At 39.4% G+C, this 13,260-nt stretch overlaps 3 protein-coding genes and 1 non-coding gene across 4 annotated transcripts; 3 read left to right on the top strand and 1 right to left on the bottom strand.

Moving 5' to 3' along the window:
- The first annotated feature begins 520 nt into the window (after window positions 1-520).
- Window positions 521-5,396, top strand: LOC124481165 (dnaJ homolog subfamily C member 5-like). The gene is made up of 5 exons (XM_047040995.1): window positions 521-658; window positions 1,884-2,013; window positions 2,143-2,356; window positions 2,557-2,728; window positions 2,822-5,396. The coding sequence occupies exons 2-5, from the start codon at window positions 1,904-1,906 to the stop codon at window positions 2,926-2,928; spliced, it is 603 nt and encodes a 200-aa protein (XP_046896951.1). The 5' UTR covers window positions 521-658; window positions 1,884-1,903; the 3' UTR covers window positions 2,929-5,396.
- A 446-nt stretch (window positions 5,397-5,842) lies between these two features.
- LOC124480762 (tumor protein D54-like) lies at window positions 5,843-9,619 on the top strand. Its single transcript, XM_047040346.1, has 9 exons — window positions 5,843-6,186; window positions 6,523-6,632; window positions 6,717-6,865; window positions 7,158-7,205; window positions 7,598-7,699; window positions 8,396-8,422; window positions 8,765-8,803; window positions 9,007-9,055; window positions 9,138-9,619. The coding sequence occupies exons 1-9, from the start codon at window positions 6,174-6,176 to the stop codon at window positions 9,213-9,215; spliced, it is 615 nt and encodes a 204-aa protein (XP_046896302.1). The 5' UTR covers window positions 5,843-6,173; the 3' UTR covers window positions 9,216-9,619.
- A 117-nt stretch (window positions 9,620-9,736) lies between these two features.
- On the bottom strand, window positions 9,737-9,808 carry trnae-cuc. The gene has a single exon. It is a non-coding gene; the product is annotated as a tRNA-Glu (tRNA).
- A 368-nt stretch (window positions 9,809-10,176) lies between these two features.
- Window positions 10,177-12,597, top strand: ppdpfa (pancreatic progenitor cell differentiation and proliferation factor a). The gene is made up of 5 exons (XM_047040149.1): window positions 10,177-10,329; window positions 11,557-11,660; window positions 11,814-11,891; window positions 11,991-12,084; window positions 12,195-12,597. Exons 2-5 carry the CDS (start codon window positions 11,606-11,608, stop codon window positions 12,325-12,327), a joined length of 360 nt encoding a protein of 119 aa, XP_046896105.1. The 5' UTR covers window positions 10,177-10,329; window positions 11,557-11,605; the 3' UTR covers window positions 12,328-12,597.
- The last annotated feature ends 663 nt before the right edge of the window (window positions 12,598-13,260 follow it).

Genomic DNA, 13,260 nt, shown 5'->3' with positions numbered 1-13,260 from the left:
GAATTAAAAAATATTTTTTTAGAACCTAAATATGATGTCTGTTTTGATTTATAAAACGATATCCACCACCACCCTTCCATTTCAATGAATTGTACTTGTATAATCGCCAAATTATATATTACGTTTCAGTGCTTTTCTGGATTTGTTGCCCATTATCAATGTCAAACTTAAAGATACATCATCCTTGCCTAGTAGAATATTCATTGACTATCCCGCCAGCTGTATCTAAACTTTAAACAGTCGTATGGTGTAGCCTAATGTAAACGTGGAATACATAGGCGCGATATTTAACCAATATTCGGTGTCAAATCGCATTTCCCCTGACTAAATGACAAGTCCCATGATCATTTGGTAACCTTAGTTTAGAATTGAGATCGGGTTTGTCCTGTCAGTGCCTTTATAATCCGTTTCTGGACAACTCTTCCAAATGAGACTTTGGTTGATGAATACAATATACTACTGGATCACAATCCTTGTATGCGCACGTCGACATGGGGGTGGTCGGGGGCGGGGCTAAGGTACTGCTCCTGCAGCTGTCCATGGTTGTGTATAGTGGATGTGCGCCGTTCCTTGAGATGCAACTGCTACCATAGACAGATCTTAACAACCCCCCTCCCCTGGAAGATTCTCTACGCAGCGCATTAAAACCGACTGAAAGGTGAGCATTCTTGTACAATTGGATTGCTATTTTCCTAAAATATTCGTCCCTGCCCTTGAAATTACAGCTGACTTTAGCGATCCAGTCCTGCCTTGCATCAAGAGCAGGCCATCAAGCAAACCAACATGGATGCTGTGCACTAAAGCAGTAGTGATGCCGCTCCAAATTAATGCTCAAACCATCGTATTCGCATTGCATCTTTACTGTACAGACAAATAGTCTAGCATTTTTTTTTTAAATCACCTGCATGTATGGACTATTTATAGCAGATTGTGTTAGGCTATCAATAATCATAGTGCGACCAGTGAAACGGATACTGAGATTTGCAAACGTCAAGGGAAAATGTCTCAAATTATAGTTCGACATAGTAAGGCCTTATGGAAGTAGTTTGATTTGTTTACGACTTATGCGTCATTTCTAGAAATCGAGCATTCGCATTTGGCACCATGAATGCATGGATGTCAATGAATGATATGTGCCAGCCTCATTTAAGGAAATGCGTTGCTATCCCATTTGTTACCATCATTATCATCAGCAATGAATGATGTCATGCTATAAATATTTTTGGGGAAATGTCTCATATGGAGCAGTTTGCCTTCATAGCATGTTGCCTCACTGATGTCATAGGCCCAGCCGTATGGTCCTAATATATAGTAGGGTTCAAAAGTCTGAGACCGCATTGAACATAACGGGGGACTTGAACTGAGAGACTGATAAAGCCAAGCATTCTGTGACATCACAAGAAGCCCTTTGGAACATTGTCAAATCATGCTGGGAAAACATTGGTTGTCAGGTTTTGCACAAACTGGTGGAGGCCGAGCACTCTGTCATTAAATCGAAAAAGGGGGACAATTAAAACAAAAATAATCAGAAATTTGTATGTATATTTCTAAGATTCAACTTGTCACTCCATGTTGAGCAAAAAACAAATGTAAAATAGAAGTCTTGACTACTGGTCTCAGACTTTTAGACCCAACTGTATGTACATGTTGTTGGCAATACTATTGTTTTAGCAATATTGCGGCCTGTGGTCTATAGTCATTGTAAATAATAACACTTAATCCTAGGAACATGAAAATACCTTAGATGTTCTAGGGATATTGAATACAACATTCTGGACAGGGAATGCAATAGGCTAGTGCCTACAGTGTGGGATGAGGCTGACACGATGACTTCACCTAATCAATATCTTTACTGGGACATTCCTAATCTTCAATGTCTTTAGATTGTGAAAGACGTAAGACAATGGCAGAACAGCAGAGACAGCGCTCTCTGTCTACCTCTGGGGAAACTCTCTATGTAGTGCTGGGTGTTGAGAAGCTGGCTACACCTGATGATATCAAGAAATCATACAGGTCAGTCCATTTTCCAATACACCATAGTAATCATCTTATTGATCATGGTATTACTCTGAATGCCACACCCATCTTAATAACTGATTCATTTGATTCTGATATTCTGACAATTCATTTTTGTGTCTTCAGGAAACTGGCATTGAAGTTCCACCCTGACAAGAACCCTGACAATCCAGAGGCGGCTGACAAATTTAAGGAGATTAACAATGCTCATGCTATTTTGAATGATCCCACTAAACGCAACATCTACGACAAGTATGGCTCTCTGGGCTTGTATGTGGCCGAGCAGTTTGGCGAGGAGAATGTGAACACATACTTTGTCCTGTCTAGCTGGTGGGCCAAGGTAAGACAGGAAATGGCATGAGGAAGGGAATAAGCTGTCAATTGTTTTATCATTCTGCAGCTAGGGATGTATTTTATTCTTGTTCTTATCTCTTTTTCTATGACTTGTCATATTGCCTTAAACTTTCACTATCACATTATATATATATATATATTCTGCCTCTCTTTCTCTTTATCTCTCACTCGCTCTCTTCCTCTCAGGCATTGTTTGTTTTCTGTGGCCTGGCCACTGGTTGCTACTTCTGCTGTTGCCTGTGTTGCTGCTGTAACTGCTGCTGTGGGAAATGTAAACCAAGGCCCCCAGAGGGCCAGGAGCCTGACTTCTACGTGTCCCCCGAGGACCTTGAGGCCCAACTGCAGTCTGATGAGAGAGGTGAGACTGCCTGGTCCATCTGAGTATTGTCAGGTCAGCTCAAGGTTCAGCACTAACCCTATGTGTCTGTCTGTATGACTATTTCTCGACCAGAGGGTGGCGGTGAGCCCATTGTGCTGCAACCATCAGCTACAGAGACCACCCAGTTGACATCAGATGGCCACCATTCCACCTACCGAACCGACACAGGCTTCAACTAATCCTCCACCCCTGGCCTGTGGCTCTGCCTGCTTTCCTGCTCCACATTTACAAGATGAACGAGAGGGGCAATCTGTTTTAACTTCACAAAGAGCTGTGTACTGAAGAGGGGGGCGAGTGAGCGTGGTCCACCAAAGGAACTCTTGAGCACAACCCCCTTCCACCCTCCCCATAGTGGTCCCTTTCCGCCTGAATATTGAAAGAAAAGAGAAAGAATACGTTTGCTTCCCTGTGGTTAACTCTTTGTTATTTTTTGGCCTTTGACCTCACAATCCGCCTACCCAACTTACCCTTTTCCACATTTTGTGTAATGGTGTAGCATGCACTGTTTAGGAAGAACCATTGTCTTTATTTAATTTTTTTGTTTTATGTAAAATGTTTGTTTGAGAAATTCATACTGTGTAGGTACATATGTATGTGCAATATGTATGTGTAAAAGTAATTAATTTGGGGTGCAGTTTACTTGATGTTTATTCTCATCAGATAAGAGGCTCAGGGAGGTATTGGAGGGTCTTTGGTGCATGTTGCCAACATCAAACATCTTGGGATAGAGCTCAGTCATCAGTGATCTCATAGTAAAAATGTTTTTGCTTCTTAACCTAATCATATCTAGACCTGTAGTTTTTTCACTCCAGTCACCATGTATTTGCCCCTTTCACAAAGTGGCGGATTAGCCCTGAAACTAGTGTAAGTGGATGGAAAGGAATGAAGAAGACAGGGCGTAAAAATAGCTCTAATTGACAACTTTCAGATTTCTTTGCTGTGGTGGGTCTTGGTTTATCATTTATCGGACTTGGTCTTTATTTGAGCTGTGAAAGCAGTGCACAGATCCGACCCTGCAATTTAGTGCTTGTAATAGTTCACCCTGTTTCTTCTTCCCTGCAGTTACTGAGTATCCAAAGGCTACCATCTGGAAATTAATATTGTACATTTGTTATCGCATCACCATTTTAACTGCTACAGTAAAACTACTCACAACTGTCACCAACAGTCCTAATCTAACAGTGCAGCATCATTTCACTACACATTTCCTACACTCAACTGTAAGTGATGTTGGCTGTAGGCATATACAGTTGTTTACATCTGGTAAGCTTACTCTTAAATCACTTTTTCAGCGGCACAAGCCATTTTTATTCACTGTCAAAAGGCTTTATAGACAGCTAAATCTGATGTAGTTCATCAATTACCCACATTAGTGTACAATGTATTGTTGTATTAACATTACATTTTAGTCAAACTGATAAGATTTCCCCTGCCATTTCCTTAGTTGTATTAAACACATTGACTGAACACATTAACACTGCAATGGAGACCATATGGATAGGGTTTCCTTATGTTGGAGTATATATTCATTGATATTTCCTTAATCTTGAATGGTTTTACCTGTACTTTCTTTTAATATACAACTCCAAACATAACTCTTAATATGCAACATAAGTCCAAACTACAAGCCAAGAATTATCACCCTATTCCAATTCAGTCTCTTCTGAGCCATCTTAACCTATGAGTGGATATGAAAAAACAATCATGCAGTTATTTTCATACTTTTCTTTTGATGTTTAGGCTACTGTATGTGTAGTGTAAGTGTGTAAGGAAAATGTTGTAAGCATTTGGACAATATTATCATCCTGTTTATCTATAGTTTATCGTGCTAAAGGGAGCTCAGAGAGTGTTGTGTTTGTCTGATGCTGTGTTTGTTTACCATCATTGAATTCTAAGAATCAGAATTTTTTGCTCACAAGTTATTTTATTCAGTGGGTTAGCACTATAGGCAGCTCTTATAAAAAACACAATTAATTTTTTATGCCAGTGAATTATACAGTACATCAAGTGAAGCAACTTCACAATTTACCATAATCATTCATCATTATTCTTATTATTTTATGTTTTTCTTCAAATGCCAATGATGTGTTAAAATGGTTTACAATGGGCTTCTGAGCTCCTTCTGCCTGTCCTCTTCTGTTGATGGGATGGTTGTTGACCTCTGGTTGTTGACCTCTGTGGCCCTTATACAGTGTGTTTCCTGTACCCTCCTGAAAAAAACATTGATGTTCCTGTTATGGCTTCTTCATTGAGATATTGGAATATGCTAATTGTTCTGAGTTGAATGCAATGTGTGTTCAAAAAAACTTAAGTGGATCAATGATCAGGAAATAGCTCTATAAAAAAAGGTCTAGACACAGACAACATAGTGTAACAATAGTGATATGGTAATTTGATGCATTCTTATTTAATTTCTTATTTTGTCATGTTTTATTGAGAAGCTTTAGATAAATGCTATGTTGTTTTGATGTGGCCATTAAATTTTGCAACGCATGGTTTAATGGTTGAGGTCATTTGTATATATAATTGAAGTAAAATATGAAGTAGAAATCTTGACCTTTATGTTGTAGCATGGTAGTTGTGTGTCTGAAAGAAAACTAAGTGGGTCATTGATCTGATTTGCTGTCGTTAAATAAATGTTCTTGAACATTTAATGTAATTTTTCTCTGTGTTTTCAATACAGCCGGGTCAGCTCTAACTGAAACGTGGTATATAGGCTACTCCATATACGTTATCCACAGAATGCAGTGAATGAAGTCAACCACAGATCACCTGAGGAATGTTCACTCACTACTTTTTTCATGTATTCTCTGCTCTGCTCTTGTTGTGGAAAATGAGTACCTATGCATTTCTCCAGTAGATGGAGACAGAATGCAGACTGATTGACTCGTTTATACTAAACTGCAATTACCCCATTTATTGAGATGTAGCTCAATCCAATAATGCAGGGGTTATTAAATAAACCAAACACAACTAAAGTGACGAAAGTTAAATGCCCTTCACAGGTTACCGTGAATTGAATGAAAAAAACGGACAAACGAATGCTTCCATCATCCAAACATCGTGTTGTGCATGTGTGCACGTCTGGTTTTAAGGATTAGGGAATTTTACTGGTTTGGGCATCCACAGGTATTACAACTCCGGAGCGCAAAATACAGACAAACCGCGTCCGCAGCATACAATTAACTTAAAAAATGTTATTGGTTGAGTAATCTTTTTTGAACGTTTGTTTTTAAGATACGAAAATCAGTTTGCTTATTTGATTTAAATTGACTTTTGAGCTTCATATTTAGAGTTACGCTAGTAGCACTGTTTTAGCAGCTAAGCTAGATAGCTACACTAGCTTAGCTTGCACTAATTTGACTAGCTACAGGCTACACAGCATTTGCCTTGTGCAGTGGAAAGGAGTTTATTGTTTTCTGACATGAACAGGCCAGGTAAGATATAAGACAATACCGTTTGTGAGTGATGTGCTATAGTACATAGTAGTACAGCAGATTTGGCTGATTTAAAAGTGTCGCTTTAGTAAACAAACACTGTAAACGCATCAGGTGACGGGCTTGCTTGCTAGTTCTGGTTCTGTACCACAGACTGTAGTGTTTGTAGTGCTACTGTAATGCATACATGCCTGAGCTGAACACAATGGAATCAGAACCATGGACAGCGTAAAAACGTTGGCAAGTGAAAGCAGCCTACAGTTTAACATGTAACTATCTGTAGCCCGAACTGGAAGGAGGTAAATAGGCTGCTGACATGACTGCATGCTTCCAAAGGTTTTGGTGGGGACTCTTTTAACTTCTCCACTGGAATAACAAGAAATGGAGTCCCGCCTGTAAATTTAACAGAGGAGGATGTAGATGATCTCAGGATCGAGCTAATACAGGTTGTTACACATTCATTCCATTCAACTTGAATTTGTTTTCATTCATTTTTGAACATATTGACAGAGTTAAATTATTTAATCCAGGTAGAGGATGAAATACAAACTTTGCGGCAGGTGCTTTTGGCCAAAGAAAAGTATGCTGTGGAAATTAAGAGGCAACTGGGAATGGGCCCCCTCAGTGATCTCAAACAGAACTTGGCCAAAGGCTGGCAGGAGGTCCAGACCTCAACCCCGTAAGTGTTACCTTTCCTGTCCTCATGCTACTTTCCACCATGTGTCCTGTCCAGATAATGCACCTAAGTGTCATTTATCTGATGTTACACTGTCAGATCACAATAACATTTAAAGAACACTACTACCCTTTCCCATAACTTCCCACTGCAAGGCCAGTACCAGTAGAATGTCCCCAGCAGCTTTGTTGGTCCAGTATGATAGTTATATAACCATGAATGCCAAGCTCACAAAAGTCATTATCTCTTTAAGGTTGTTGTTCTGATGCTAATCTGCTACTTTACATCTTTAAAGTTATCTCTCAGCATCAGCGACGTTGGAGGACATAAGTCACTCCAACACGTAAGTGAATTTCATCTTGCTTCAGTTTATGAGTGTTGAATTTTTTTCCCCCTCAAAGTTGTTGTTTTACCTTCAAATGTAAAGAAAAGGAGCATGCCTTGGGAACAGCTGATGGGATTTTGAGGTCGGTGAGGATCAGAGTCCTGTTAATAGCCTGTCTATTAGTTAGACTGTAAAAGCTTAGCCAGCAAGCAGCAGCCTTAGCGGGCTGCCGCTGGGCCAAGCATCTTCACCAGTGGAAAACAGAGACTTGGGATCTTGGGATCTGTCGTGTCACTATAGGTTGCAGCTGATGGCTTGTGTCTCGTGTCTTGTGTTGAATGCCAAGGTTCTCTGCATGTGCCCTGACTCCTGTTCATGTGTTTCTCTGACACTGCTTTCTCTGTCTGAAGGTATAAGAGAACCCAAGAGACTCTGTCCCATGCAGGCCAGGTGACCACTGCTGCTCTGTCCTCAGTGGGTGTGGCTATCACTAGGAGATTAGGAGAGATGAGGTACCTGAAACTCTTTGTGCCCCTGATCCTCGTCGACTGCTTTTACCTCTTTACTTTTTTTTTACAACTTAACATCTTAACTTTTCTATCCTTCCCTCTCCCCCCGTTAACATGTACTTGCCCCGGAGTAATCCATCCCTGTGTCCAGCCCACAGATCCAGCATCTGTTTCCCTAATCCACAGAGTGATTCTCTCTTGTCTTTAATCCGATCAGTTCCCTATTCTCAGAGTAGTTTCACATGTTTTTACACCTAGAGATACTTCACGTGACCACTGTAAGAAACGTTTGAATTAAATTGACACATTCAGATAGTTGTGAGAGAATTTTAGAATGTTCACTTGTGAGACGCTTCACAAGTGGATAGATGGAATACATGACAACACAGAATTCAATTTCTTCCATAAAACTCCAGTTTAGACTTCCTGTTTGAGGAATGTGGACAATTAACCCCACAATACCGCACTGTTCACCTTCACTACAAAAAAAATCATATTGGAGATGAATGGTTGTATTATCAGAAATAAGAACAGTACAGTCATACTCCTAATCTTACTTTTGCAACAACAGTGACAACTGTGTGACAGTGGTGTTCTGCATGTTCCCACCACACAGACAGTGAACATGAAAGCTGTTGTGACGTGTTTCTGTTTCATCCTCATATTTTTTTTCTTTCTATAATGCTGCGGTCTGAACAGATCATTACCTCTGCCAAGCCCTCCACGGTAATAAAAGACCCTTGTATCTAAGATATTACACTGCACTACTCACTGCATTTCACATCTTCCTATATGCTAGGTACCATAATGTACCATTTAAATGATAGTGAGCATACATGGCCAGATCAATGTATGGAAAATCCTGTCTATATATATCAAAGTGAAAAGGGAAAAAAAACATTCACTGAATACTAAACAACACTAAAGTGACTGATCGTTACTGTACTATCTAAAGATTGTATAATATTGTATTGATAGATAAACTGTCACCCGCCTGTCTGTGTTTCCTGTTTCTTGTAATGTTGAAATGCTCTTACATGTCTTTCTTCCTATTTCTCCATACATCAGCACCTCCCTGAGCCACCCCATTAGTGTGCCTGCTATGAGGTAAGATATGTGTTTACCATCTATCTAAGAAACTGATGGTGAAGAGTGTGGATAACTACTGTGACTACCTGTTATGATATTTCATCATTTTATCAACATCTTATAACTTATAGAACATAACACAGAAAGTTTAGTCCAAAATAAACTGTAAATAAAATTAAAGTGTTGGGCAAAGTGATTTAATAAAACTTTTTTTTCACCAGACATTCCTCTACTTTCAAGTCTTTTGAAGACATGGTGGGAAATGTGAAGGTGCGGTGGTCGAATGTACTAAAAGCAAAATGGAGAAAGTTATTTATTTAAATGTTAAGTGAATAATTGTTATAATTCACAGGACAAAATGACTGGCAGCCGATCAAACCAAGGCACCTCTGGCTTTGACCGAAGCTCATCACGGGATGGCCCCTTCTAACACACCACACCTCACCTTCATGTTGCCCACCCTGTGTCACCTTAACATGGGTCCTATATTCCATCTGACTGTTTTCATGGCAAGGAAGCGAATTAAAAAATATTTTATGTTGGCAGTTTGAACAGCTTGCGTCATTGGCGTGCAGGTAGAATATAGTATTGTAACCTGACAGAACTTTCTTTTCACATCATGTCATATAATGAATTTTAAGATCATGATACATTTTTCAACCACAATAATTATTATAGCCGTGTGAGTGTTTAAAAAAGCAATGTTCTATACGTGTTTGTTTACAAATTTAGAATTGTTTAGCAACCATGCACTTATTTTGTTAAATTGCTTAATGGATGGAGAATACCAGCTTGTTTACTTTTTGTATATTTCATAGTTTTCAAATAAAGTCGACTGTACTGGCATTTTAGGAGTTGTCTAGTTATTAAAACATTGAGAAATGTGATTTGTTTAACACTTAATACACCGTCAAACTATTCTTGGTAGGAACTCCTAACCTTCAAAAATTGTTCCCTGACCGGGAATCGAACCCGGGCCGCGGCGGTGAGAGCGCCGAATCCTAACCACTAGACCACCAGGGAAGTTGCTAATCATCTGCGAAAATAAAATAATTGATATCGGGAATGAGTGAGTATGAGACCTTAGGATATGTATTTGTGTGTTTATTCTGCATTATATTGCAAAAATAATCTTATTTTGTTATTCTCGCGGGGTGTCTTCCGAGCAATACTCGTTTTAGATACGTTTCAGGTTACCCTGTGGTGTTGACAGCTGCAAGTGGATCCCAAGGTGACGGTCCCGTATCCTTTTGGCATGCAGCTACAACACGTTTTGTTTTTCAGTAGGCTTGGAAACAGTTGCTAATTTATCTTAACCCCGCCCACACCATTCCGTGCTCTAAGCGTCACCTGACCTGTGCATGTATAAAGCTTGTGTGTCACTCATCTGTAGGTACTGGACTGGAGGCAACAGAGACCAAAGCGTCAACAGATAGACAACAGACATCCCTTCCACAAATGGGCCACATCAAGTAGCATAACGCCACCTTCAATCGTTACCAGCCGACCTTGGTGGTTTTTCAACATCCAGACCAAACCAAGAGGTAAATATATTATTTGTCCCGATTTGTTTTAGTTAGAGTTAAATAACATCCTACCTACAATTTATAACGCGCAGCCTATGAATATTTAATATTTTAATTTAGTGCCTGCTAGTGCTATAATACATTAACGATAAATCGTAGATAGGCAATTTTTTTCTGTCTCACACGGAGATTAGAGACATCAGATAAAAGGAATAGCCTACTAAGGAAAATATTCTAATTTAGCTGGCCATTTTATCAATTTGAATTGTTGTAAACCATCTGCTGTCTATGTAATTTCTACATTTTAGCTGGATGGTTGTTTTTTATGCATCCGACTCCTGTTTTGACATTCAATGCATTTGTGCATTTGAGGTAGAATTTTGTGTTGAGCATGCACATGTCCCACAACCTTATCATGAAGTTATTTCGGAAGAGGTTAGTAAAGTTAAGTAAACCAGAAGGGAGAACTTGTAGGTTTATCCTTAATCTGTTTTGTCTCTTTAGTCCGAACAAGTATTAGCTCACCTGACTTAGAAAATGTCAAGCCATCTGGAGCTTGTTTGTTTCTCCTGTGGGCTAAGAATCTGGATCCAGATATAATGTAGTGTTCAGTATCTTGGGGTTTGGATTAGGGGTTATACCATTCCTTATACTTTTGTTATGTAATTAAGGTTAAACTGTTTGGATATCCCTTTGGATAAAAGCAAAAAATAAAACAAATTATGGATAAGAATACAGATGTTGTCCCTGGAGGGTCTAAATACCAGCAGCAGGACTTACAACAATATGTTGCCAAGCCACATAGGATCAGGATCATGCTGCTTGCCCGTGCACCAGACTCCATTTTCCGGGCTGGTTGCCCTGCTTTGACATGTTACACAAACAGACTGGCCAAGTCAATTAAATTAGTGTCTGTGGAACCAGACACCTATCACAGCTGCTAAGGAGTGGACTTTCGGGCTAGGCTCCAGGAGTAGCTGTTGCATGGGGAAAGCTTACTGCATGTCCATGACAGCACATAGGACTGCTACATTGCCTGGATTTGGCCAGCCACTTTGTATAAACCACTAAATGTATCTTTGTTAAGCTCCCTGCTTTGCAAGTCAGTTTTTTTTACAATAAGGATACTGTACAGTAAAATCTAGCAACAATAATATTGTTACGACTTGACAGTTGTACGGTTTCTGCTTGTGTGTCTCACATTCGTAACAACCCATCCTTTTCTCTTTTCCCTCTCTACTCTAGACTTACCATCTTCCATCTTTGAGCAGTTTTGCACATAAGGTCAGAGAAAATGGCGTCCATTCCATCTAGCGGTTCCCTCATTGCCACCCATGATTACTACAGAAGTGAGTCGACAGATCAGAGAACAAAAATTATTGAGTGAATATTCTGTGTGTTGTATCTCTGACTATATGTGTCCTCTTAAAATGGAGTCCTGAAGTTCTGTAGTTAAACCCTACAAGGGAAATGTCTGAGCTGGATTCTTGTCTGTATTCCAGGGCGTATAGGATCGACCTCGAGCAACAGCTCGTGTGGCAGTTCTGAGTACACAGGGGAGGTCATTCCACACCACCCAGGTAAGGGCAGAATGGAACATTTCTATCCAGCCTGTAGTAATGGTATAATATGCTAATCTCCCTGGATTGTGTCTCTAATGCTCACTGGTTTATCCTCAGGGCTCCCCAGACAAGACTCTGGCCACTGGTGGTCCTCTTTCTTCTTTGCCAAACAGAACCAGCCCGGCATGCAAAATGGATCAGAGTCTCAGAAGTGAGTGTTTATTTAGAAGGAAATTAAATATTCAAATATGCAACAGCCTCTTGAACCAAAAGAGTTTACATTTTCTCTGTTTGTTGTTAAAACTTTATTTTGTTTGTCAGGACTGGAACTTACACAGTGACCAATGGTCAGGTGACATGTATCGCCAGGGAGATGGTTCTGAAGAGGCAACTAAGCGAGAGTAGTGACTCTGGGAAGATGGAACCTGGATCCCCCCCTCCAACATCATCCTAGGATACAGCCCCTCTCCCCAGAACCCTGTCTTCCTACTGCCCAGCATTGTGCCCCTTGTCACCCCAAACTCACAGTCTAGTCTGGGAAATGGTGGTGACTGAGACTCCTTTTTTTATACTTTTTGATTATGGAGGTTACATCTCCTCAGTGTAATAATGCTTAGTATATAGTTTATTTTTCAAAAAAAAAATCTGAAACTTAATAAAACAATTTTACTAGTTTTTTTCTGCTATGTTTTTTTTGTTGTTGAATAAACGGTACCTAATACCAGTTTGACCTGCTATATTTATATTATATTTATATATATTATATATTTGCTATATAGTCAACTTCTTCTTACAGATATAATCAGTTAAATATTCATATTCATCATGTAAAGTATTTAAGTAATTATTCAGGGGTTTTCTAGTTAAAATAATAAATACTAAAATCAAAACAATTATAACATAAAATATAATAATTACATAGTTATTTCTAGTTTCAAGTTAGCATTTCAGTAGACTGATTATTACTGTAAAGGGAATCAACAGACATGGTGACCTCACCTCATAACCTGTATGTTCCACCAATGAAACAAGACGGTCACTAGCTCTGTTCTATTCTCCTCCAAATAAATGCTAATTAACACACCTAAGCTATCAGCATGTGTCCCTTCCCACATGTTCTGAAGTGAGCAGTTTGAAACAGTCAATGTGACAAGTTGCATATTGATGCACCTCAATCCACACCCATAGAACCCTCAGAACTGGATTAAGGGTATTACAAACATAACAGCTTTTTGACATTTTTAGCAACAACTGTACAATGTATTTGATTTAATACATCCAATATGAGTTCCTTCATTTCACTCCATATGCTACAAAAGTTCTTCAGAACCATAGCTATTCCATACTCGAGTGAATCTTCCAGGTACAGCCTTATGTCAGTAGTTTG

This window comes from Hypomesus transpacificus, chromosome 18 (genome assembly GCF_021917145.1).
Source record: "Hypomesus transpacificus isolate Combined female chromosome 18, fHypTra1, whole genome shotgun sequence".
Lineage (NCBI taxonomy): Eukaryota > Metazoa > Chordata > Actinopteri > Osmeriformes > Osmeridae > Hypomesus > Hypomesus transpacificus.
Note: the sequence above shows the minus strand (reverse complement) of the source record. Positions and strands in the feature narration are given on the sequence as shown.

Bases quoted from the DNA above. Each gene is read 5' to 3' on its own strand.
- LOC124481165 (XM_047040995.1), top strand. From the start codon at position 1,904: ATGGCAGAACAGCAGAGACAGCGCTCTCTGTCTACCTCTGGGGAAACT. The intron at 2,014-2,142 runs GTCAGTCCATTT...TTGTGTCTTCAG, and splicing joins GATATCAAGAAATCATACAG to GAAACTGGCATTGAAGTTCC. The intron at 2,357-2,556 runs GTAAGACAGGAA...TCTTCCTCTCAG, and splicing joins TGTCTAGCTGGTGGGCCAAG to GCATTGTTTGTTTTCTGTGG.
- LOC124480762 (XM_047040346.1), top strand. The intron at 6,866-7,157 runs GTAAGTGTTACC...ACATCTTTAAAG, and splicing joins GAGGTCCAGACCTCAACCCC to TTATCTCTCAGCATCAGCGA. The intron at 9,056-9,137 runs GTGCGGTGGTCG...TATAATTCACAG, and splicing joins ACATGGTGGGAAATGTGAAG to GACAAAATGACTGGCAGCCG.
- ppdpfa (XM_047040149.1), top strand. From the start codon at position 11,606: ATGGCGTCCATTCCATCTAGCGGTTCCCTCATTGCCACCCATGATTAC. The intron at 11,892-11,990 runs GTAAGGGCAGAA...GTTTATCCTCAG, and splicing joins GGTCATTCCACACCACCCAG to GGCTCCCCAGACAAGACTCT. The intron at 12,085-12,194 runs GTGAGTGTTTAT...TTTGTTTGTCAG, and splicing joins AATGGATCAGAGTCTCAGAA to GACTGGAACTTACACAGTGA.